Below are 25,089 nucleotides of genomic sequence, written 5' to 3' on the forward strand. Positions count from 1 at the left end.
TTTTCATGATTGCTGCAGTCTCTGTTATTTGGCTGATTTGGATTTGAGCTCAACTAGCTTTAGAATGGCCGTCTATGGGCACCTGCAACTCTGTTCTTAAAATCACCTTTAACATTTGTTTTGAAGAATATGCAACTCAGCAAGTGTTCAACAGTATTCACTGGTGTTCCTTAGCAATTTTTGTAGCGAAATATGGCATCTGTCATGTTTTATGTGTGTTTTATGTAGCAATTTGTAAATTAAGTTTCACTTTCACTTTCACTTTCTTTCACAAAATGGCAAATAAAAAATGACAGAAGCCAAATTTCGCCTTGAAACTTGTTAGGGACTGCTAGTGAACACCCCTAACCACTTTGTGAGCTGTAGACTTTCGAAAACAAATGTTAAAGTTGATTTTAAGAACAGAGTTGCAGGTGCTCATAGACGGCCATTCTAAAGCTGGTTGAGATCAAATCCAAATCAGCCAAATAACAGAGACTGCAGCAAACATGAAATAAACGGTGAGGGGGACTCTAAAACATTGCAGACCACTCAGAAAATGGCCTTAATGTTCAAAAAACTGGACTTCCCCTTTAATGGCTCTTTTGGACTATAAACTATGCCAATTAGATGGTTTGTGTTGCAGGGCACTATTTTCCATGTCCATTTAAAAAGCCAGAAATGAGCTCCAAACACTACACAGACAACAGGAGGAAAAAAGATGCACAACTTTGTTGACTGAAGAAGTGCATAATTTCCGTGGAAGCATATGCACAGATTCTTACTAGTGATTTAGCAAAAATACATCAGACTGTTGGTGATGTAAGACTGACGAGAAGAGATGTGGTGATGCAAGAGAAATCCTGCAGTCGTATCATAATATTAATCTCAGATACAATATGAAGACTAACACCACACTCTGACAGTGCATCCTTTAAAAAATACCTATGACCATGATTATCCTAAAGCACCTTACACTTTGCCAGTACTTGGGAAAATAAATGACAGTGTAAGAAGTAACAAGTTTTTCAACAGATTTCAAGTTTAAACAGTCCCACAGGCTGCCTTACAGCCATCTGTAGCTTAATCAACTTGGCGGCTACACGTAAACAGATCAAAATGTGTCCACTAAAAAAAACACAGGATTTAAGCATCCTTTGTGAAAATGATCCGTTCTGAAAACCATATGTCCATACAAAGTAAATTAGAAAATGTACAAATCGGCCGAGAGGTGCAGAGGTCTCGTCTCTGGCAGTTGATCTGAAAGGCCCAATACGTAACCTTTTGTTAGATAATTTCCAGAATATGTGATTGTATGCTCATTATGGTTTGGAAATGTACACGGTTCAGACATGAATGGATGACATCTGTCCATGTACAGTACATCCACAATTATGAATTACTTATCGTTAGCTGCAAAACCTACTCGTCTTCAGACAAGAAAATATGATCTCGGTACATATTAGTCAAAGTTATGAATGGGCAGAATCAATTCTGCCAATAAAGTACTAAAATTACCCACCGGACCTTGAATGAATTTTAGGTGCTTGGCCTGTCTGACAATTGCTGTGATTATGATCAGCTGATCGGGAAAATGATTTGGATCAAATGTGTTGCTAGGTTTGTCGATTTTCAAGACTGCAATCAAATCCGATTCTGGGGCTTAAACTACTTTACATTTACTGTGCTATAAGATTTGGCCATGTCAACGGTTTACAGGAGCATGTCTGAAAGAGAAGACACAAAGCACTTGACATTGAACTGTCCCGTCCTCAATGCGGTGCAATACTTTGGGCCTAGAATAACAAACTGCACCAATCTACAATGCCCTTGCAGAAGCAGCCTTTTAGTCAACATCGCAAAATAACATCTGAGACGTCAAAGCTCAACCCCTAACCTAACTAACCAATGAGCTCCTGACAAGAAAGCAAGGTCTCACTGGGAGAGAAAGTAGCTGTGCAGTAGAAATCAGCAAATTAAGCACTAATTTGTTTCGCCCATCACTCTCATTCCCATCCTCAGCAGGCGATACTAGGACTTAGGGCTGCACGATTATGGAAAAAAATCATAATCACAATTATTTTGGTCAAAATCGTAATCACGATTATTGATTTTTTGCAGATTCTTAAAAAAATTATAACAAGATGAAATATAACCAAGAACATCGGGGATGAGCAAATTGTAAATAATGAATTGTAATAATGATGTAAAGGCAATAGCATGAAACTTAGGCGGACAGATTTCTGGCCAGAAACACCAGCCTGTCAGTATGTTCTGGCTTCAAGGACGCTCTCAAAGGTAGGACACCATTGCCACGATAAAAATTATTTCGATTATTTTCTATTAATTGTGCAGCCCTACTAGGACTAACAAATCTCAAACCACAACTATAAATGGAACAAAAATATGGATCGATAGCAGCCTAGTCTAGAGCAAACATTCACCACTTCAAACCCTGCCATGTGCTTCTTATGGCAGTGCACTTGATTTTTATGATGAATTATGTAGGCATGGGTGATGTGTGCTCGTGTTCAAACTTATTTGTGTGCTTGGCAAGGTTTTTACTTTCTGAACAAGAACTAACATTTTATAAACAACCTTTCAGGCTTTTCAAACAATGTATACCTTCACTGTGAGGCAAAACACACAAAATATTACTAACACATGGTGCCGTAATATTACTTTGCTTAACACCAAAACAATCAATTTGTCAACAACAAACTATAGTGTTAAATGCCTGCAAGAAACTAACCAAAACAAACCAACTATTTTTCCATGTCAAGACCGCAACAGACAACACTAGCAAAACTACACTTCTGAGAACATATAAGCCGTCACATTGCTCCCGCAACAAAGACAATTGCAGTGTGGAGGTGTGAGGTGTGACATGGAGCTGCTGGTCACACCTCTCCTCACACCGAGTGATCTCTGCAAGACTGAGTGATCTTTAGTTGCTCTGCAGCATGTTATCATTGTGGCTTCTTCCATCTTCCTTTTTTTTGCTTTTTGAAAGAGCCCATCTCCTACCTAAGCTGGTTAGAGGGTTCCCTTATCTCTCTCTTTGAAACTCTCTCGCCCCATCCTCCTGCTTCACTCTCAGTGCTTTGTGGAAGCTGGGAGAGCTGCTGAGGGAAGGGGAAACAGGTGTTATTTCACAGGCAAATCACAAGTCACCACACACACATACACACACACAGGTGCAGACAAAAGAGACAAGGTTACACACAAGAGAAAGAATTGGACTTAAATTCAGTACAGGCAGCACAGTGAAGATTGACAAGTGCACCTAAGATGACATCACACTCAAGTAGTAAGGAATAACAGCTCGCAAGGTGACCTGTTTAGTAAAAATAAGGAGCCTGTTAAAGGCAAGGAACTCCGTAACACAAAGCTGAGTGAAAATTCCCTGAGTGTTTTCCCCCGATAAACAAGGTCACCTCAAAAGATGTTATTCCGTGTGTTTATAGAGGACGTTTCAATCTACAATACAGTGTCTTCACAGTGAAGGTAAAATATACATGAACTAGCAAGATTGTACCTTATTATAGCGCCTGTTAGGGGAAAAAGTACAGCATGGACGACTAATCGCAAAGGTGGCTACTAGTCTTACTTGCTACAATAATAAGAGCATCTGGAATGTCGATTCAGGCATCTATAGTAACATATTCAGAGAAAGGGACTGGCAACCTCCTCAACAACAAATGAAAAAGAATATTGGTAACTGAAGTTGACAATTTCTATTGACAAATGTTATTTCTCCAAAAAGAATGCAAAAAACTGTTCTGATGGTTGGCAGCAGGACATGCTCTGAATTCCTGCACTGAAACAAAATCAAATTGCTCCATATGCCAATACCAAAAAACACTATATGAAAACAGTACGTTTGGTACCATTTCAGTTTCACAAACTGTGATTGACGGAGGAATGGAGGTAGATTAAGTAAGCACGCCTTCACTTGCCATCCAACCTAATTAGTTGTGATTCAAGTTCTGTGTACTTTCTAATTTAAGCAAACCAAGTGTCACATCGTAAGGCTACTATACAGCCCAGCTAGTAGTGTTTAAAACACAACAGTCAGGGATCAGACAGCCATTCTCCTTATCGACATCATGTGGTCATTTCATTCATGATCATGCATGCACCTTCCCACTGTGTAAATACTATTGGACAGGGGAGTGCTGTGGCGCAGTGTGATAATGCAGCCACAATCACATAGGGGCTATGTTCAGCTAATTTCAGAAACTACTGCCTCAAGGTGTGATGACAAAAACGTACAAACTACATTTATTTCATACCACCCCCCTTTCCAACGACTGTAAACATGTTCAAAATCAAATGCACAAGACTGAGCCCAAAATGCAATGCTCAGTCAGACAATGCCGTGTTATGAGACAAACTCATAAAAACTGATGGACTGGCTTGTTTAGTCCATAGCCAAGAGGACTGAAAGTTAGACTCAAGTTCATTACATGTGCTCAGGAATCTAATTTAACACCAGCCAAATGCTGGTGAATTTTCAGTTTGGCTGGTAGAAAAGACTGACATACTAGCCACTTTGACCCATTAGTGTGCGCATGTTTGGCTGGTAAGATAAACAGCTACTAGCCATTTTGACTTGCAATGAAAAAAGTTAATTTAGAGCCCTGCATATGCTTACAAAATGCTTGAAGAGAAACAGCTACCGAAGGTGGGGTTCCCTGCTGACTCTGAATGGGCCAAGGAGACCAAATGCTATTCTTACTGGGCCGCAACACGAACGCTTTGAACAAAAAGACAAGAGTATAACTAAATTGAGAAAAAAATTCTTGAGTGATGCCACGCAAGACCATTGCCAACAACGATGACAGGGAGGAAAAGTCAGCAACGCAGTTTTCCAGCACAACTTTTTACTACGCCAAGCTAAATACGACAATAATAATGTTCGCCTGTTGTTAACATACTTTTAGGGTCGCAAAGCGATGACATGACTGTCATGTTCATTGAAGTGTCACGATTATCAGTGATGACATTTAAGTGTTACGTTTTTATTCGATATCTTGCAAAACCATAATTCAGAAGTGAAACACTGCTCCGAGCTGTTTGACAGCATATAAACCTTTTTGTTTTTTTCCATGAGAGAGGGGCCGACACAAAGACCAGAGGCCGCAGAGCACGGTTAGAGAAGAGACATTGACTTGTACCCTGTCTTGTAAATTTTAGTGTTTCATTGCTAGGATTATGGTTAAGAAAAGCAGTTAAGAATAGAGAATGTAATGGTTCACAATGATAACAGTTTAAGTCCTATTTAGCACCGCTGAAATGAAATATAAAATCTTTAAATATCAGGCTAAATGATAGCAACACAGTTGGCAAAGTGGGCGGGGCGGGAAGATTAGCCCTATACAAAACTTCAGATATTTTTTGCAGGTGTGTTCTTCATACGCAAGCTCAGTCGCCAAAATTGTTGGAAAATTCATAACTAAGAAGTTTGATGATACAGCAAATGGGACGCCTAGTAATTTGTGGACAGAACAGAAACCACATCCAGGAATTCAGAAGACTCTTTTCACAGATACATGCCTCTATGTCCTTCCTTAATCGCCTACTCCCAGTGAGTATCAAAAATACCCCCACCCAATTTCTTTCTTTTTTTTTGGTCCATTCAATGCAAACAAATCCTGACATTTCATCGGATTGAGTAGCCTTCTTAGCGGTCAAATGTTTTTATACTCCAGACTGAACGGATCTGTTCTGACCCGTGTTCCTCAAATGTAAATGATGATCAAATCCTAACCAAAGTCTTCATCTAAATTTACTTAACATGTCAACCATTTCAGTTACAATGTGGTTTAAGGTTCCAGTTTGTACTTTTTTCCTTTAGATAGCTTTTGTTGGTGGCAATCAGTTAGTGCTGTAGGGTAAACGCCTCATCCTAGCATCCAAAAATGTGCTAGCTCAGTAGTGTGCCAACACCTTCTATTATGACCAAGGCTGTGGGTTCATGGGGCAAGCACGTCTAAGGTTTCCAATACCAAACGAACGATGAGTTCAGGGTTGGGAAGTTTGAGAATTGATTTTCATCTTGCACTTACACATGTTCCCCCTTTTGCTTTTCACCTACAAATACATACCTTTATAGCTTTAATTGCAGACTTGGTGATATTGGTCATTTTGGCCTTGGAGATCGGAGGCTTGTATTCGTTGAGCGAATACAGCTGAAAGAGAGAGGAAAAAAACAAATTCAATTAAAATACATGCATGTAAAATATACAGGTGTGCAGGAATAGGCCCTATACAAGTAACAAACAACCCAACAAACAAGTTTTAACGTATATGTGTAAAGATAAATACACAATTCCATAAATTTCCTTGCTTTCCTGTGCATTACCCGATTACAGCCTGAGACGGAGACGACAGCTCAGTGGAATGATTTGATTCACAGAGGTCTACGCTGTGCACTTGGATGCAAAAAACTATTTGTGGTTCCATGCACCATCTTAGTTTGCCTTTGAAGGATGAATACATGTACTGTAAATACAGCAATGCAATACCCATGCAGAAGACATACTAAACTCTTTTCACTCAGCAGACAAAAAGACCTACTATTTTACTATGAAGACTAAGTGTTGGTCTTCCTTAAAAAGACAAGACCCATTGTCCTTCACCTATCGAAAACTTTACGTCAGTGAGCAAGTTTACATTACGTAATGCCACCAGCTAGAGGTGAAGATGTACCCGTCCATTGCATTTCTGATTTAGATTGGCACGTGATTCATATTAGTGTAACTTTGTCGCGTGCACTGCCCGCTCTTTCTATTTATGAGACGGCGATGCGTTGTGAGCTGCAGCAAGACATGCCACGCTAAATTAATTATTTGGGTGAAGGTTCTGTCAATGTTAGCTAGCAAAGTGGGGCTTTTGTCCTATGAATTAAACTCAATGTGCTGCCTACAGTACAAGACAGTACAGTACAGCTAGCAACATCCCAATGTCTGACCTACACGCAGACAAATTGACCTCTCAGTTTACCAAGTCAATCCTCAGTGGAGATCTCTGACAGGAGTAATCACATACACAATATACACCATCGGCGTCACATTATGTACATTTCAAATGCCATAATAACATCGTTCATGTGATGTCTGGTGAAATCGCCAGAGAACCGCTAAAACGCGGCCTCCAAAACAAAATGATACTTCATAATGGACCCAAGAGTCAGCCTAATGAAGTAGCTCAATTTCAGTTAATCACTGCGTAATGCGTGTGCCATTACGGTGTGTAACAAATTACTAATCACATATAACTGAGAAACATTGATATGTTGGCTAGAACTACTATTTCTAAAGCGCCAATAACTCCAGAGCCTGCCCTGCAGTCCTCGCCTACATGAGCTAATGCGCAGCGATGCACATAGCTAAAACGATTGTTAGCAATCATAAACTTCACGGTCATGTCTGTCAACAACTTCTTTTTATGTAAACCTACGTTCCACTGTATAAACATGTGCACATAATATATACATGGGAAGACTACAACCATGATTTCAGAAAAGCCAGTAAGCCTACGAATGCGCAAAATTTCCTGACACAACGCCAGATCAACAATGCAAGGTTGACAGATTGAGAAGCTAACGGTGGCCAGCTAAATAGTTCCATCCTGGTCTTGCGCTTCATCTAGTATCTAGCTGGAGATCATTTGCCATTTTTAATGACTGATGATCGCCAGATACACCATTAAAAGATGGCTAACTACTTCAAAGGCAAATTCAAACGTTGCACAGGGCTTTATGAATGCTAACGCTAGCCACCATTATGCATTCGTAGCTAACAATCAATACATTATTCTGTTCACGATGGCCCATTTACTGAAATGCTATGTTGCCAATTTTGGGTACGAACAAATTGTCTATTTGTGCCACTACCCAACTACCAATTTATAGGCTGTAAACGATCACCACTTTAATTCATGCTGCATATGAGGCCTAGCGGATTTCTTTGACCATTGAATGGCTAACTTTGAGAAGAATGCTGTTTCCTAGGTCGGATGGACATCTGGTCTATCATAAGCCAAGTTTCAGTATCGAGAGAAGTTAAAATAAGAATATTTTTGATATTTGTAGAAAATGTAACACGAACCTCGCCGTTAAATGATTTAACGGCCTCCATGATGCCGTTTTTCGGGACCGTTGCACACTCAAAATTTTACAATGTCCCCGAGCAACACCGGCTCGGTGGCCGCATGCATGCTCTGGAATCGCTGGGTGAGATGGAGGAACTCGCCAATATGGCGGAGAAACATTGATATTCAACACAAAGACCAGCGACTCCAACTGTTACACATCGGTAATGCACGGGCATTAGACATTACGCAATTCGTCTATATCTGTTGTCTTTTGGCGACACCTGCTGGAACAAAGGCCCAGATTGTGGTGTTGATACTGAAATGGTTTTGTTCTATTTATTTGAATGCATGCTGTAAGCTTATAGTATGCATGTCTGTGGTTCTACATGAAGTAGTAGCCTGTTTCAAATGGAAACATGAATGAATGATTAAATTAATGACTAAACTATTTACAAAATAAATATGAAGACAAATTTGCTCAAAAGTGAACTACTTTTATTAAGCACTCAGCATTTACAAAACACACACAAGTGAACACCTGTACACTTCATAACAAAACTATATACATACTTACATAAAACAACTTACATAATGTTGTAAAATCTAAAATCATTTAAGGCTACTTTATAATTTAAAACAACACATTGTTGACACTTCATTGCATTGTTTATGCTACATACAGTAGAAAAATGTAGAAATGAAAATGGCGACAGGCTTAGAATAAAATGTTCTTGGCATTAATACCCTTGGCATTAGTTAAGAAAGTCTGCATTAAGGCATTGGTTCACGTAACAAAGACAAAGGTCAGTCTCGCGGAAACACATAAAACAGTCCAGAGCAATTTTTAAAAAGGCCACATTTCAAATGTCTCTTGTTTTCAGGGGTCCTGTAGTTTGACAGTGGTATAGAAGTAGTAGTTACAAATGTAACTTCAGTCTGCGTTCAGCTTGGAGGTATAGAGAGAACTGTCCGTCTGTTTTATATGCTTGTCTCTGCATAAGGTCCAGCCAAGTTTGCTTCTGCCATGGTCACAGCTGTTGCTGCTGCGGCCGCTGCTGCTCCCGTCTCTGCCACTGGATGTTCTGGGACTTCCCCCTGCAAGCCATGACGCATACAGATCTCTTGGAGCAGCACACTGTTAGATTCCTTCCATTCCCGAAATTTGCTGGCAGACAGCGAAGGGTCGGAGAGCACCTGATCCAGTGTAACAAGATCTGCTTCTTTAGCCTACATCAAAAAAAGGCAGAGGTCTTATATTAATATTACTGATAGCAATCACAATATGCTATATGTTTTACTTAATGAATTGCTTAGCGGCAATAAAATACTTATTGCAATATCTAATTGAACACTAGTACTGAAATACCATTGCAATTGCATGTATTAGAAAGCACATTATTTAAACCAAATACCAAATCTATCAAATAATAATCAAATCCAATAATGCAATCTATACCAACCTTCAAAGTGCTATTTAATGTTCTGACCAGATGTAACTTTTCATTCACAGCATGGTTTTTGCATCGCTTTATGAAAGATGCTCTGAATTCTCTCTTGGTCGACGGCTTGCGTTCGCCAGTTGGTGAAAGACTAGCTCGTTTCAGGTCTATGTAGAGCCTTTCCATCTCATCCGCCTCGTCTTCAAGGCCGTCTGTGAATAAAAGTAGACAGAAAAGAAAAGAATTAGTGGAGTAGAAGCAAATATATATTTGTCATCATTGTGGTCTGTTAAGAATCCTGATTGTAGCCCTCCAAACACTTATTTGGAAACACTCCTCTTGATACAGACTATCAGGGCTCCAAATTAACACCAGCCAACTGGTCAAATGCTGGTGAAAATTCAGTTTGGCTAGTAGAAAAGAAAACTTTTCTGGCCACTTTTACTAGTAGTGAGTGTATGTGTGGCTAGTAAGATTTAACATCTACTAAAACACTGGTACAGACTAGCACTGGTCTGCTACACCGGCAACCCTGGTTCGAGTCCGGGTCATTTGCCGAGCCCTCCCCGTCTCTCTCTCCCCACTCACTTCCAGTCACCCTCAAACAGTCATGTCATGAAAATAAAGGCTTAAAGCCCAAAAAAATCTTTATAAACAAAAAAAGAAATGATCCGTCCCTTGTTAAAAAAAAAAGTGGTCAGGGTGTGTGCGTGCCGCACGCATACATGTCCACAGTATGTGTGCAGGAGCTCAGTAAAGTTCATATCATCATATCATATTTCAATGAATTTGATCAATGCACTATGTTGTAAGCAAGCAAGTGAATATTTCAGACTTTGCCCAAGAAACTCTCACTCACTTATTTGTGCTGCTGCCGCCAGCTGTTGCGATCTCAAAATCACCTCCGCCTCTTCAACACCTCCTCCAACCGAGATCTCCTCCGAGGACCCAGCAGGCTTGTCTCCACCGGGCTGCTCACAGGGTTCCTCCAGTGGGAGACTTTGTGCGTGGACCTGGGCAGCACAGACCAGCGTGTCCCTGGCAGGCGCTGAGGTGGACGAGGACGAGGAGGGATGGGCCACCAGGTCCATCCAGGACTTGCGGTGCTTGGCCAGCGAGGAGGCCGAGCTGTGTGACGTCATGGTGCTGACGGGGGACGACAGGGTGCCGGTGGCTTCGCTGGGGGGCGGGGAGGAGTAGGGAGGAGGGAGAGTGCCCTGAGGATGGGGGAGGTGCATATGCGTTATAAGATGATTGCCAAATGTGTTTCCGTCCTGCATCTATGCAGTGGTGATGCCGTATCTGACAAGTTCATGTAATCATCATGTAACACAACTTAAACACATAATACATTAATCTCTTTAAATCTGAAGGTTCGAATCACATTATGACAAAGAATGTCATCATGTCCTTCTCCATCACTCCCATCCTTGGCTGGCGCACCCTTGAGCAAGGCACATGAGCCCACATTGCTAGAGCAGTGTTTCTTAACTGGTGGGCCGGGACCCAAAAATGGGTGGTGGAGGGGCCCTGGCTGGGTGTAAAAATGTTGCACATCACCATTTTACTGTCAGTAGTAAATACTTCAAAAATCAAACCCATTTTCAACCCAACAACTGACAATGGCAAGACAAAATTGATGACCATGGCAAATTTTGGATCCCCAAGATTGTTTCAGTTGAGAACCACTGATTTAGGAGTGTCCAGTTACTGACCTGTGGTACATTGTCAGCCCGCCCATCCATATGCAGGAGGGAGTCCTGAGCCATCTGTTCTGAGTAGGGGGGTGGAGGGGCCTCTGTGGACTCCGACTCTTCATGATCACTCGCTTCACTATAGCACTCTGGTGTATACACACACACAAAATGTTTGCAATGAGTGTTACACATTGACCAACACATCATCACTCACTTCACTCTGGTCCACACACACACACGAAATGTTTGCATTGAGTGTTAAGATGCTTACACATTGCCCAACACACATACACACATTTTTTTGGTGTTGTTGATGGCGGAGATGTTAAAACTCTGGTTCAGAATTAAAAACCCTGCCTCAGTTTCCTTCCAACTTAGGTGACTTTGCTGAGTAACCTGTCTTGAGTGCTCATTATGATCAGCTGATTCAGACATGGTTGAATTGAACGCAAGCATGAAATTGGAGTGCTTCTGGGTCTTCACCTTTTCCCCGTGGTGCTCATCAGAGTAGGGGCTCTCAAACTTGGTCCAGGTAGACAAATGCTGAGGCACTCAAGGTTGCAATTTCTACTTTTTGATTTGGCTACAATGCCTACTATATACGTATACGCAACCTTGAGTGCCTCAGCATTTGTCTACCTGGACCATGGTTGAATTGAATTTGTGGCAGGGTTTTTATCTGAACCTGGGAGCAACACCTGTGGTTAATGGATGGTAGCTAGCAGAAAAAAACATGTACATCGTTGGCAACATTACTGCACGCTATGCAATGCAACACATGGTTAGACTCTCTGGTTGTTTTTGAGTAAGTGTTAAAGCAGTTTGGGATGACACAAATACAGATAATCTGAAGCTTGGTCATAGTAAATTCCTCCCATATGGACTCACCTATTGGTTGGCTCTCTGTAGGCTCTGGCTCATACTCATACTGAATGGAAGCTAGCCCAAGCTTATTTAGCCACCTATGAAACAGGAAACAACATAAGAAATCATGTGAAACATGAAAGGCGGTATAGTTTTTAACCACTGAACAAATGCAGAACATTGCATTAAAAGCCAGAAAATGTGTTTAACATTAATCAGCAACATACTACCACACGTGTGGTCATAGGAAATGAAAGTAAGTCAGTTTCTATGGGCCTAGTGATTTACTGTATGTTTCCGTTGTGGTAATCTTTCAGTTTGACACAGTTTCTCTCTGAGTAAGAACATTTACCTGTTCATGTCCTCCAGGCTCTCAGCTGCAAAGTAGAACATCATCACCTGCGGGTGGCAGGCTTTGATGGCACTGTAATAAATGGAGACAGCTTTTTTGAGGAGGCGAGCAACTGAATGAGTACATTTGCACTCTTGACAACTCAGATCTTGTATTTATTCCGTGGAATGACATGCCACACAGAAAGACGTTTCAGCCTAAGCCACATTAAGTGTCTTCCAAGCTCAGGCCAAAATGTCGGTCTGTGTGTCATGCTATTTCACAAGATGAATACAAGAATTGTAGTCGACAGTGCGGCTTATATACAACAAAAGAATTGACACACAAAGTAAGGTAAGAAATAATGACATACATTATGCCATCAATGTGTGTGTGTGTGTGTTTGGTGTGAGAACAGAACCGGTTTTGACCATATATCAATAAAAAGACTAATAATTTGTATTGTGTGATTGACAGTAGTAGGTCAGGTTTGACAAAGATCTGTTTGGAAAACAAATCCTTTCGGAAAGTTTCACTTCCATGATTGTGCCATTACCACGCCCGTCTGAGTGTTTGCCTCAGTAGACTAAAGAAGAGCATGGGGTTCACATGCGATTAGCAAGGCAGTCAAGTGGAGGGTGGAAAATCAAAGAGCCACATGTGGTCACAGGCCACCAGCCGAGCAGCAGGAAATGCAAACCACTTACTATTTTTTCTTGCACTCGATTGCTCTGTCAATCATGAAGTCTTTCAAATGGATGTAGCCCTCAGCTTTTTCGGCCTGACAAAACAAAACATGAAAGATGAGATATTTTGGCTTTCGAAAGTAGAATTGCCATCACATATTTCTGAGCTAAAGTTAATTCGCCAATAATCAACTTACAATCCCAATTACTACTGGCTGTTTAAAGTTGTATGAATTATATCTATAGTGTTACTGTTTACTGAAGCTGTGATGGCAACCACAGAAGTAAATAAGGTCATGTCATGTCAAGACTACACACTCATTTTTTTTCCAACTGATTCAAATTATAATTTACATGAACAAGACCGCAATAATGTATACAGCTTCTATCTAAATACAGTATGAGTAAGCTTCTGTGCAGGGGTGCATTTCTGGAAAGCGTAGTTGTTAGCAGTTAGCAACTTCAGTAGTTGCCAATGGGAAATTGCATTGAAAACAACAAAGTATCTAATGAAGTTAGCAACTACGCTTTTCAGAAATGCACCCCAGAGTTGCAGAACAGGTTATGTCACCACCATGACCTTCAGATATGTCACTTCAGCAGCATTGTGACTGTGACAGTGGCAGGAACTTCATTACTGTTGAAACAGTGTGACTCATCATCAGCTACTGTGACTCACTCACCGTGTCACTGGTGTACCAGTATAGCGAGGTCTTCTTCAGCACAAACCAATACTTCTTCCACTTTATCCCCAGGAAGCCCTTTCCTTCCTTCTTCCTATATAGCCAGCCTTGGTGGTCGGCTGGGCCGAGCTCTTTCACGGATACCCTCCTTCGACTCATGGTGACATTGCCTGCGATTGAAGCACACACACACACACACACACACACACACACACACACACACACACACACACACACACACACACACACACACACACACACACACACACACACACACACACACACACACACACACACACACACACACACACACAGGGTTTGGTTGTTTAAACTGGGACAACATCCTGCAATTTGCAATCATATTCCCCGAAGTTCAAGTTTGCATCACAGCAGAATGGAACATTTGGTTATCATTTCAGATAGTCTAGTCATGCATCTAGTGTCTGATGCCATTTTTGTGTTCAACTGTCTGATCAAGTCTGATTCTTACCTCGACTTTTCTTCTTTGATTTGGGTCTAAGTGATACCTGAGAAGGTAGAAGGAGAGAAAACAGTCAGAGAGCAGGAAAAATGCCCATTTGGTTGGCAGGGGCTCAAAACAGCAAGGACCACAGAAACCCACCAATGCCATTGTTAACCAACTCCTTGTCATGAAAGATAACTAAAACTCATAAACATCCCGTGGCACACTTCAACACTCTAAAGTCTGGTCAGAAGAACAGCTTGACAAAAAATGCAACTTAAAGCGCAGAAAATAACTATTGTCCATCCTGCTCTTTCAAAAGGCCATGTGAAATGTTAAGCAGTTGTTGATTTGCTTTCTTTAGGTACTTACAGGGTTGTATTCATCAGCTGCCATAGGAGGGGCAACAGAAAGGGGGAAAGAGGCCTACGGGGGTAAGAAAAGAGCAGAAGGTCATTAGAGACTGAGCCCCAATCAGGTGGCTCTGATTTGGAGGGGTTGGGAGTGATTTCCCCCTTCTAGTTATGATCATACATGATTTTAATCTCAGTTTAATGCATATTGATATTGCTTGAAGTCTGAAAGTGTCCCCTTGTTGCGTAGAGAATGTGTAGAGAAGAACATTAGAGAAGAAGAGAAGAACATTGTACACAATCCATGAATAAAACTGCCTTCCCTTTACAATGTTAAAGTCCAGTAACCACTGTAAGGGGAAGTGGTGTTTTGGACAATTAGATGAACAATTTCGACACTTCTCCAGGGAGTGACCCTCAGTCATTAATGCGAAAACTGACACTGGCACTCTTTGCCCATAATTTACAAGTGTCACAGCATCACTGACACTGATGATGATATGCAAGACTGAATAATTTCCTGTATCTCTTAGCCCTGCAAAGCATCAAAAGAAAGAAGGGGAAGATGGGAGATGGGAGGGGGAACAAGTTGCAAGACTTGAGACCATTGCGTGAATGGCAATGTTCTTGTAATATTCTAACTGAAGTAAATACTTGGACCTCAGCAATTTAATAATTAACACTCTGAAAAACACAAGACCATCACATGCACGTAATATCACTGGTGACAAAAAGGCTGTCAAAGCCACAAAGGGGTTACTCAATATCCTCTTGAAGTATCAGTTCCTCTTTGAAGTTTCCTACAGACTATATTTTGTTGAAACCCCACAATTAACATTCTTTTTAAAATTGGAGTTTAGTTTTGTCACCTTTGGTGGACAGTTTCTTTATTAGTCTACAGTTAGTTGTGCAATAAAATAGTTTGTCTAAAATAGTGTACCTAAACGTATACTTTGAACTTTGAATTGTTCACACACACACCATTAAAGTCTGCAGGCTACTGTTGTGAGGACACACATCGACACATAATATATAAAATATACATAACGTAAACATGAAATCACTTTCAAAGGCAAGCATAGCCAACAGATTTCCCCTACTTTGAAAAAGTTCTTCATACTGCCCTGCAGCGTTAGCCAAACAAACGCGCAAATCGAGACTTGTGTATCATTGATGATCAAAGGCTCGAGCGAGCATAAATCGACCCACGCCACGCACCTGTTTGACGTTCCAAACCAGGGGATTTCACCTCAGCTTGAATAACTCGAGCTCAATTGACACTGCTGATCGGTAGACTCGACAACCGTATCGAAACACTGACAACTTCGGTCATCATTATTGCTCAACATTCTGAGCACAGTCAGTTTCCGGGGGCACAGAAACAATTAGTCCAACCACGTAAGACTCATCTCCCCAACTCCGATGGCTATCAAAAAAAGCACATCATTGTAAACATTACAAAAAGACACGAGACCACCTCGATAAAGACTGAGGAACAGTCTGTGTATAAATTCGTTTGAGATCGTTGGCACCATCAGTGAGAAAAAGAGGAACTGGACAAGTGTGCCAAATGCCATGAGACAAGGAGAAATGAGCTCGCGCTCACTGAGTGGAGTTGTAATGCCAGACAGCCATGCATCCACGCCAAAACAAATTAATAACCATCAAAACCCACACCACAAAACCGTTTTGTTCAGACTGCAAACATTAAAAGATACAACCGTTTATTAATTAATTACTCGAGCTATTTCGTCTTTTAGAGCTCCCATTTCTCACTATTCAAATGCAATTCTACAATCTCCTTCACCGTGCGTAATTTGAACGTTCGAGTAGCCTAATTATGGGACCCTGTGTAGCCACATGAACTGCCAGAAGATGTCGCTGTCAGATCCTCTAAAGCAGGGGTACCAGGTGCAAGTTTGGTGTTGCTTTGCCCATGTATGTTTTGGTCACTGTTCACTATCTAGTAAGATAAAGTATAGCAACAGGAAATTCAGACCTTTAATATACCTTTGATATTTCTGTCTTGATTATTGTCACTCTTATAATCTTCACACTTAATTTCCTCCAGGATAAATAAAAGCTCTCCACTCCACTCTGACAGACACACACTCTGCTGGACTGAGCGGAAATTCCAGTAACTTTCACCTATCTGTTTTCCTATGCCCAAACCTAGATCATCGTGCTACATGACTGCTAATGTGTCATCCCGAGCCGACCCAAAGGGGAAGCCTTCCTCCTTGGGGCCTCAAGGCATTCACCTGTAATGCACTACTGTGTCATGTGAATGCCCCAGCCGCTTGCGCAGCTAGGCCGGCAGTCACAGCCGGCAGTCACAGCGCCAGTGACTGCCTGCTTCATGGGAATCTGGATTGGTCACACCATTGTGGCTCAGTATCTGTAATGGCCTTTCATGCTGGGAACTGTCACACCAGTTAACTAAATATCCCCCTGGGTCACTCTTTGGATCTCTGGGGCACAAAGTGGTCATTCTTTCACATGATTCTTTTTGCCGGAGCTTAGGCCTACTCTGGTGTTTGGGTGGTATCAGGTTCTGCTGTTCCTGTACCCGCTGAGACATTTGGTGAGAATTGTCGCTGGCAGTCTCTCAAGTGTCATTTGATGACAAAAGCGGTGCGACTTGGCACAGCTATTCATGTGTAAGAGGAATAAGTGTTAAATTATCCCCTTGCATTTAGTGCCATTGTGTGTTTGGTTAACATCTACAGTAGAGCTTATCTATGCGAGGACTACTGGTCACATCTTAGACAGATGTGAGATAAGCTTAACAACTTGGTCTTGGATTAATGCGCTATTTGTCAGGTGGATCCTTCAAAGACAGCTGAATCTGCTACCAAAAGCTCCACAGGATAGCCACGCATAAGCTACAGTTCTTTCCCATATACTCAAGTGCAACTCTTCAACTCTTCTTTATAGAAACTGTATGTAGAAGAACATGGGACGCTTTTCTGATTTTCTGCACAAAATTCTTCAACGATCCACTTAAACCTGATATCTTTGGGAAATGCCACGGGGGTCAACAAAAAGGAAGTAGCAGATTTAAGAGTAGATAAGTTCATTTGCTTAAGGGACAATGTAAGTGCAAGATATTAATCAGTGTCAAGGTCAACGTTGGTTGTTTTGTAGTACAAAGAATTGTAGGCCATGTCTTAAATGTATGTTAGGTGTTAATGTTAAATGTTAGGTGAATAAGAGTAGTCCTTTCAACTAAACATTTCTGGTTCATTTCAAAAGGATATGAACTGTGACTTTTCAAGTCAAAACCATCAGCATTCGATTGCACCATGTCATGGACACCCTACTACACCTGCAAGCGCTATATCTGATGTGTACGTTTCCAATGCCCCCAATTCAGCTCTCTGATTCATTCAACCCAGTGTCTCTGGGAGGCATTAATGGGCGAAGCTGTCAACTATGGCATGGGGATGGTGTAGATGGGTGGGTGGGTGAGTGGGCGTCTGTGTGGGAACATGATCCACAGAAACTCAGATACTGAACGTTCAGTTGTAGGTCAGGTAACCTGATGCCTGCATCTGGCACAGAGCAGCGCCACTTTGAGTAACAGGCTGAGCTGAAACACTGGGCATGATTGGGGCTTTTTTATTTACCACCCCTGGATCTGGAATAACTGCTATATATCCAAATGTAAAGATTGAAAAGGCTTTTGTGTGAAAATGAGTTCTATGTTAATGGACAGTTTGTAAGCACTCTGAAGGAGCTGTGTGGACTGTTTGATACAGAATGGGCAGAACTGTTAAAAACCTAAATTAATTATATAAATAAATAATAAATAAATAAATAAATTAGCACTGGCATAATGGTGCTGATACCATCACCAAAGGTGTCCATCGGTTCTTAATGTACAACATTCAAGAGAATAAGAATGAATGCAATATTTTGGCTGAAGTAGAAGAGAAGAATCTGCAAATCTCTGCAAACACTAACATGCTTGCATATTGCTTTGCCTGCATGGGTGTATTTATTTATTTGTGTGTGTGTGTGTGTGTGTGTGTGTGTGTGTGTGTGTGTGTGTGTGTGTGTGTGTGTGTGTGTGTGTGTGTGTGTGTGTGTGTGTGTGTGTGTGTGGTGTGTACAAGTGTTTCTGAATAATTGGACTCCCTCAGGGGTCCTTTGTTTACAGAACTGCTGACAACAGAGCAAAGACCAAGGACAGCGCGAGCTCAGAGCTAGTAGCTCACTCCCCTCTCAAATCATACTGTCAGATCAGTGTCACTGACATTGCCTCTGTGCAGTGTTGCCATATTTGTCTGACCGTTTCCAGCCCAAACGCTGCTAAAACAAACGCCTGGAGGCGCTAAAAAAAACGTCTGGAGGCACTAAATTCCGCCCAATTTCAACAAATTGTATTGATTTCTAAACTGCAGGAAAAACGCCAAATGGCCATTTTTGACAATTTTTACCCGCCTACAGCCATGCCAAGCAGCCCAATTGGGCGTGTAACCACCCAATCTGGCAACGCTGCCTCTGTGATGCTCCATATTTTTTTGTAATGAACTTAAAAAAAAAGACGGTTTGCTTCTGAAAAGGTGTTGCAAGAACATATGTAATAGTGTACAGCGCACTGTGTAAAAGGGTTATCTTACTGCTTGTGAAAAGGACCAGGAGCGATGGTTGTATCTGTAAAAAAAGAGAGAGAGAGAGGGAACAACAGGAGATGAGACAGGATCCAAAATGGAAACATTTTGCCCTATGCCTTAAGTATATAAGTCGGTGACTGACAACTCCAAGTGAGTGATAATAACACTGTGTTACTGTAGTGCTTGTCGTCTGATCACATGGCTGCGTAAACACTTGAACTTGAGGACAAGCCACTTAAATATACATCCCTCTCCCGACCACAGGACCTATCAGTCAGTCACTGATTATGTGTGGTAAGGGAAAGCGAGGGAAAAACGAGATAGCAGCATACACATGGAAGGAATTCCCCCAAGGCGGCTTCTGTCTTCATCCAAGTACCAATACAGTTGACCACAATATGCAGTTTTCACCCAACTAATGGCAAGTGTGTGGCCCATGCTAGGGCATTATCTTGTGATAAATTAGGCAAACCTCCCAAGGTAACGAGTTGCACTGCTCTAACTGTACGAGCTTAAAATACGAATGCGGGCATTGATAGGAAAAAAGTTACCCTGCAATTAGGGGGAATGAAGAGGTTGTTGGTTTCTTACTTATTTCCTGTGTGAGTCAAATCTATATTTTACTCCTCAACTCTATACGACTAAGTGTGTCTGATCTCTGAACAGGAAAGGCCATCAAGAACTACTTCAACTTAGAGACGTCCATACACTACAGTAAATAGACCATAGTAGAGTGACTTCAATTCCTTGTTACTAATCAAATAAGACTTTAAGTTGGTCACTCTACTTCACATTTAATCGAGTCGTAAAAAAACATGACATTAAATAGACCGCAACTGAAAGCATGCTACAAATCCCCTTTATATTGCACGTGTTGAGATTTAAAATGTCTGCATACCTCTCGCATGCAAACACAATGGAACTGACCAAGGGGTCTCGGCTTTGCGCAATGCATGGTGAGCCGGTCAAGGGCTTTACAGTTGATTCCAGCCTGTAACACCTCACATATAGGTCAGAGCTGACGTACAGTATGAGTACTGTGTGTACTCGTGACTGTGTGAAGACCATATTCAAGTGCTGGATAGGACCGTATAATGGTCTAAGGCCTTATCCTCCACTCTCATTAACAAGTGTGACTGATGAGACAAGTGAAGACCCTTAAATAGCAATAGAGAGAGGAGGGGAGAGGAGAGGAGAGGAGAGGGGGCAGATTACTCATCAGTCAGTCCAGTAATGAGGGGTGCCACCACACACCCTTGGGCAAACCACTCTAAAAAAGGCCAGGGGCATTTGCACATCCTGGCAGGGGTGCTGCTATGAAATGGGGGTGCCTCTGAAAGAAATATAATTTGGGCCCCCAAATAGAATTTAGCTTCGGGGCCCCACGTCAACTCATATCTTAGTCATGTGTAGACCCATGTGAGGCTCTGACTTGTCCTGATCTAACCCTGCCTTGGTGAAATGTTTGGATAGTGCATCTGCAAATCTCATTACTCAGCAATATACAGCCAGGTTCAATATAATGAACCAAGACCATTGACAATCTTCCTCAGAAGATTCTTGTTTTTTTTAAGGCCAGTACTTGCAAGACCTTTTTTTAAATATTGGTGAAACTTAATTGTATGTGGTAATTGTATATTGTATCCCAGGTGAAAAACCCATATACTTAAAGTGTACTTTTTTTGACCGTACTTAGTACAAAGTGTACTATTTTCGGCGATTTAAAGTGCGCTTCATTGCACTATTAGTGCGCTGAAGCACTACTAAAGCAGTACTTCAGCACACTTGCAGCACACTGAGGATGCTAAATTGGCACCGCTTTTGGACAACTTTAAGTGCACTACAAGCATACTTTAGAAAGTATGCTCCAAACACGCTTTTCATGCATTCGTATGGCATTAATAGTGTGCTTGAGTACACTTCTATAACATTTTATTGTTACTAGAAGTACAATAAAAGTATATTAACTTCATGCTTCTTTGGACTACATTTGAACATTTTAAGTATGTAAAAAGTATATCATATTAAGTATTGTAAATATATAACAGGTATGCTTGAAGTATATTTACAGTACACTCCCAAGTACAACGAATAATATAAATATAATACTACAATCCATGCTGGTTCTCAGAGCTTGTACATTACACACAGCCACATGTTACAGTAGTGATACAGTATGCATGCCTAACACGACTGACATTTACAATCATTGCATTGTTACAGAGATTTCTGATAGGCCTACACATTTCACTTTACTTCATTCTTGTTACACCTTCCTGCAGTTGATCATTTGAATTGATCACGAATGGTGACCCTTGATACTTTGTTTGAACAACTAGTTCCAACTTACCTCTCACCATGATATTATGGGAAGTGTGAGTCTATATATACCAGAACATATACGTGACCATCATAATGACGGTGGGAACATGGCCATTTTTTGTGTACCACTTTAAAATGTTAAAACTCCTACAATAAATGCAGAATATAACAATGAGTAATATTTTCATGCAAACCAAAGATATTTAGAGGTAAATGGCTTTCTGTTTGAGAAATTTAGCTCCAAGAAGTGCATTGCATGATGGTACATGCATGATGATGCATGATGGGTAAATGCACTTTGTGTAAGCACACTTTGAATATATTTGGATGAAGCACAATCATAGTGCACTTAGAAAAAGTATACTTCGAGTATGTTAAAGTGATTTACTTTAAAGCGCACTATAGAAAATCACACTTCGAAGTCACTTGGGTGAAGTATAATCAAAGTGCACTTTAAAAAAGTGCAATTGCAATATGTTATTAAAAAATACACTTTTAGTAAGTTCACTATTAGAACACTATTAGTATATTCCTCTAAATACACTATAGCCAAACATCTTCTAAGTGCACTTTATGTATGGTTCGCAAAGTGTACTTTCTTTGAGAGCAACTTAATTACATCTAATTTTAAGTACACTTTAAATAAGCATATTGTAAACATACTTTTTCTTAGCACAAAAAGTGTGAGTGCGCTTTTAACATGCTAAGTACACTTCAGTCGTGCTTTTATTGTACTAAATTGAACCACTTTTTCACCTGGGATTGCAATTGTATCATGTGAGTGTTACTGAAAAACTACCGTGCACCATGTGTACGTTTTCTTTTTCTGCAGAATCTGCACACAAACTTATATTCCGCATAGGCATGCATTAAATTTGTGGTGGGTCGTAGGCACTTTGTTTGAAATGTTTTCTATAATGGCTTTGCATTCAATTACTGTTTACCAATAATTGGTTGCTTAGAAGGTGAAAAACAAAAATCTTCAGTGTTCCCCTGTAGCACTGTAGTGAAATACACTATTGACCACCATTGACGGCATGAGTAACCTACTTCTTTTACACTTGCTTAGCAACTTTTAATCAGTAAACTGGAATTACACATTTGGCTTCCAGGCCTGGCTGCTATTGGAGTCTCTGCTATTGGAGGCGTTGGTCTCAGAGGTACAGCATCCTGCCAGGATCATTTCCATATGTGGTCTGAGTCTCATTCACTGCCTATCTTTGTAACTCAATGTGTATTAATCTGTTAAGACATGTCCTTTGTTATAAATTTGCTGTCACCAAAATGGCGATGACCAAGTCGTAATGTATTACGAAAGGCTTTGTGTAATGCAGGGGTGGGGAACCTTTTTCATTTGAAGGGCCACTTCAAATTACTCTGAGGGCCGTAAAAGTCCTCCGAGGGCCGGACAATGAACCCATACCAGGATTTCCCCCTGCACTTTAGGCCTATATTGAAGGAAGTCACCTTTAAAACAGATCACACCTTCTATAGGTTTCCTGAATATAACTTAATTGTATTGCAAATGTAATTGCTAAGATTCCTTTACAAAATATGTCATATTTCATGTGAAGCTGCATTACATTAAAATTGTCAAGGGGGCTGGATAAAACGGCCTAAAGGGCCGCAAATGGCCCTCCAGACATAGGTTATCCACCCCTGGAGTAATGTCATAGTAGTTAACTATAGTAGTTAAGTCTTTTGGATGACTATTACAGCCTTCCACTGGCAGAACGGTGTGGAATATAACTTACTGAAGGGCCCGACGTGTAAAACTGTGTCTGCAAAGTGTTTGTCTATTAGTCTGCTACACGCCTGGCTTGTCGTTTTATTTTGTCTGTATGGGGGCCCAGAGCAAACAGCACGATGCCAACAACCCCCCTCCCCACTGGCTGCCTTTGTCGAGTTAGCACATGTGATGAAGCGATCTGCCCATCCGACTCCCCTGCCTTGCATTCCATCTGAAGAAAAGCCACCGCATTCCTGGGCATGTGACACCATCAATTAGGAGGAGACTGAATCCTTCACGAGTTGTCACAGCCTAACCCAGTCGGGTCTGGAGACGCAGGGACACACAAACACATAAATATCCACATATCCAACTGGAGGGGGAAAGTGATAGTGGAGCGAAGCGTTTAGACAACTTGACTTGACAGACGGGCCACCCACCTGTCGATGAAGCCTCGGCTGGGATTCCAGTCTGACACCTAGAGCAGAATATGAACACATGTTAACATTCCCCTAGTGCAGTGGTTCCCAACCTTTTTCTTCAGGGACCCATATTTTTACCATTGTAAGCTTTGGTGACCCAACCGTGCGAGCGCCCACACGAGAGGGAGTCACATGATACTTATATATACTGATAAAGTTATCATTTTATTCCACTATTTGTCTTCAGTCAAATATAGAATAAACGTTTAATGTATCACATTTGTATACATATATTAGTTTAAATGCATTGTCATTAGGGCTGTAACGATATTGTATCGAACCGAGAAATCGTGATACACAGAGTCACAATACTGTATCGTGATACAAGGAGGTAGTATCGTGATAAGCCTTTTCAAAGTTTTGTTACCCATTAGTTCAGAAAACAACCACATGATATGAAGGGATAGTGCTTCCAAGTTTCAAATCATCATCATTATTTAATTATTAAATATTTAAACTATATCAATTAAAACATATTTAAACTTTTAAGAATTATTAGTAGCCTCTTGATACCTATAAACTGTCTTAGTTTTTATTCATAATTTTATTTTATAATGTTAGTAAATGTGAAATCGTGGGGTATATCGAATCGTAGGGCATAAATCGTGATACGAACCGAATCGTGAGTTGAGTGTATCGTTACAGCCCTAATTGTCATGTATTCAACATGGACTATATATGGTACTAAAATTAAACCCCTTAAAATCAAGAGGGCTTTGTGACCCACTGTGGATCTTTGGCGACCCATAGGTTGGGTCCCGACCCATAGGTTGGGAACCACTGCCCTAGTGTACAAGGATTCTCAAACTTTTTTGGGCCAAGGCCAGTTTTTTCTTAAACGTGGGCGTACTGCAGTAGCAGTTTCATGTATTGCATAATAATTTGCTTTTTCGTGGCCCCCCTGGCATTACACTGCGGATACCTAGTGATCCCCAGGGCCTACTTGGAGACCCCTGCCCTTGTCTGCCTCGGTGACCCTCTGATCTGTGTAGTGTGGATGTTGGCTGCACTTGAGAGGGACACCGATAAGTCCCCGTCTGTGTGTGTGTAGTAGAGTATCACTCATTCACTCTCCCATGATAGTGGTGCAAGTAGGGAGGTGTCGCAACGCGGTGTGAACAAGTTCATTGTTTGTTTATGTTAAGCTAGTGGAACTTATCGCCTAGATTCTAGAACTAGCCATGGTGAGTCGTGTGCATTCTCATCAGTTGATTGATTGTACATAATATACAATAGCCAACATTGTACCATTTAAACCTTTCGAAAAAACAAATAACTTGTAGAGGGGATTGCGATTGGCATAAGTTGAAAGTCTATAGTACATCGCTTTATACAATACTAC

General features: G+C 41.1%; 2 protein-coding genes across 4 annotated transcripts in view; both read right to left on the reverse strand.

The window, feature by feature from the left end:
* The window catches only part of tiam2a (TIAM Rac1 associated GEF 2a), a 187,982-nt gene extending 179,769 nt beyond the window's left edge, over positions 1–8,213 (reverse strand). For all 3 annotated transcript variants that reach the window (XR_010032009.1, XM_063184482.1, XM_063184481.1), the window contains exons 1-2: positions 8,094–8,213; positions 6,090–6,173 (exon numbers count right to left, since the gene is read on the reverse strand). Coding sequence is in view for 2 of the 3 variants with exons in the window: in XM_063184482.1 (XP_063040552.1) it covers positions 6,090–6,173; positions 8,094–8,123 (114 nt within the window). In the remaining variant the exon portion in view is untranslated. The remainder of the gene's footprint in view (positions 1–6,089; positions 6,174–8,093) is intronic.
* A 339-nt stretch (positions 8,214–8,552) lies between these two features.
* Positions 8,553–25,089, reverse strand: part of LOC134435480 (connector enhancer of kinase suppressor of ras 3-like) — an 83,649-nt gene continuing 67,112 nt past the window's right edge. Inside the window, exons 14-25 of the mRNA XM_063184484.1 lie at positions 23,706–23,743; positions 19,221–19,254; positions 14,615–14,668; positions 14,270–14,306; positions 13,780–13,949; positions 13,118–13,191; positions 12,432–12,503; positions 12,104–12,177; positions 11,234–11,361; positions 10,378–10,735; positions 9,540–9,730; positions 8,553–9,306 (exon numbers count right to left, since the gene is read on the reverse strand). Coding sequence (XP_063040554.1) covers positions 9,058–9,306; positions 9,540–9,730; positions 10,378–10,735; positions 11,234–11,361; positions 12,104–12,177; positions 12,432–12,503; positions 13,118–13,191; positions 13,780–13,949; positions 14,270–14,306; positions 14,615–14,668; positions 19,221–19,254; positions 23,706–23,743 — 1,479 coding nt within the window. The 3' untranslated portion in view covers positions 8,553–9,057. The remainder of the gene's footprint in view (positions 9,307–9,539; positions 9,731–10,377; positions 10,736–11,233; positions 11,362–12,103; positions 12,178–12,431; positions 12,504–13,117; positions 13,192–13,779; positions 13,950–14,269; positions 14,307–14,614; positions 14,669–19,220; positions 19,255–23,705; positions 23,744–25,089) is intronic.

Source organism: Engraulis encrasicolus, chromosome 19 (genome assembly GCF_034702125.1).
Source record: "Engraulis encrasicolus isolate BLACKSEA-1 chromosome 19, IST_EnEncr_1.0, whole genome shotgun sequence".
Classification (NCBI taxonomy): Eukaryota; Metazoa; Chordata; class Actinopteri; order Clupeiformes; family Engraulidae; genus Engraulis; species Engraulis encrasicolus.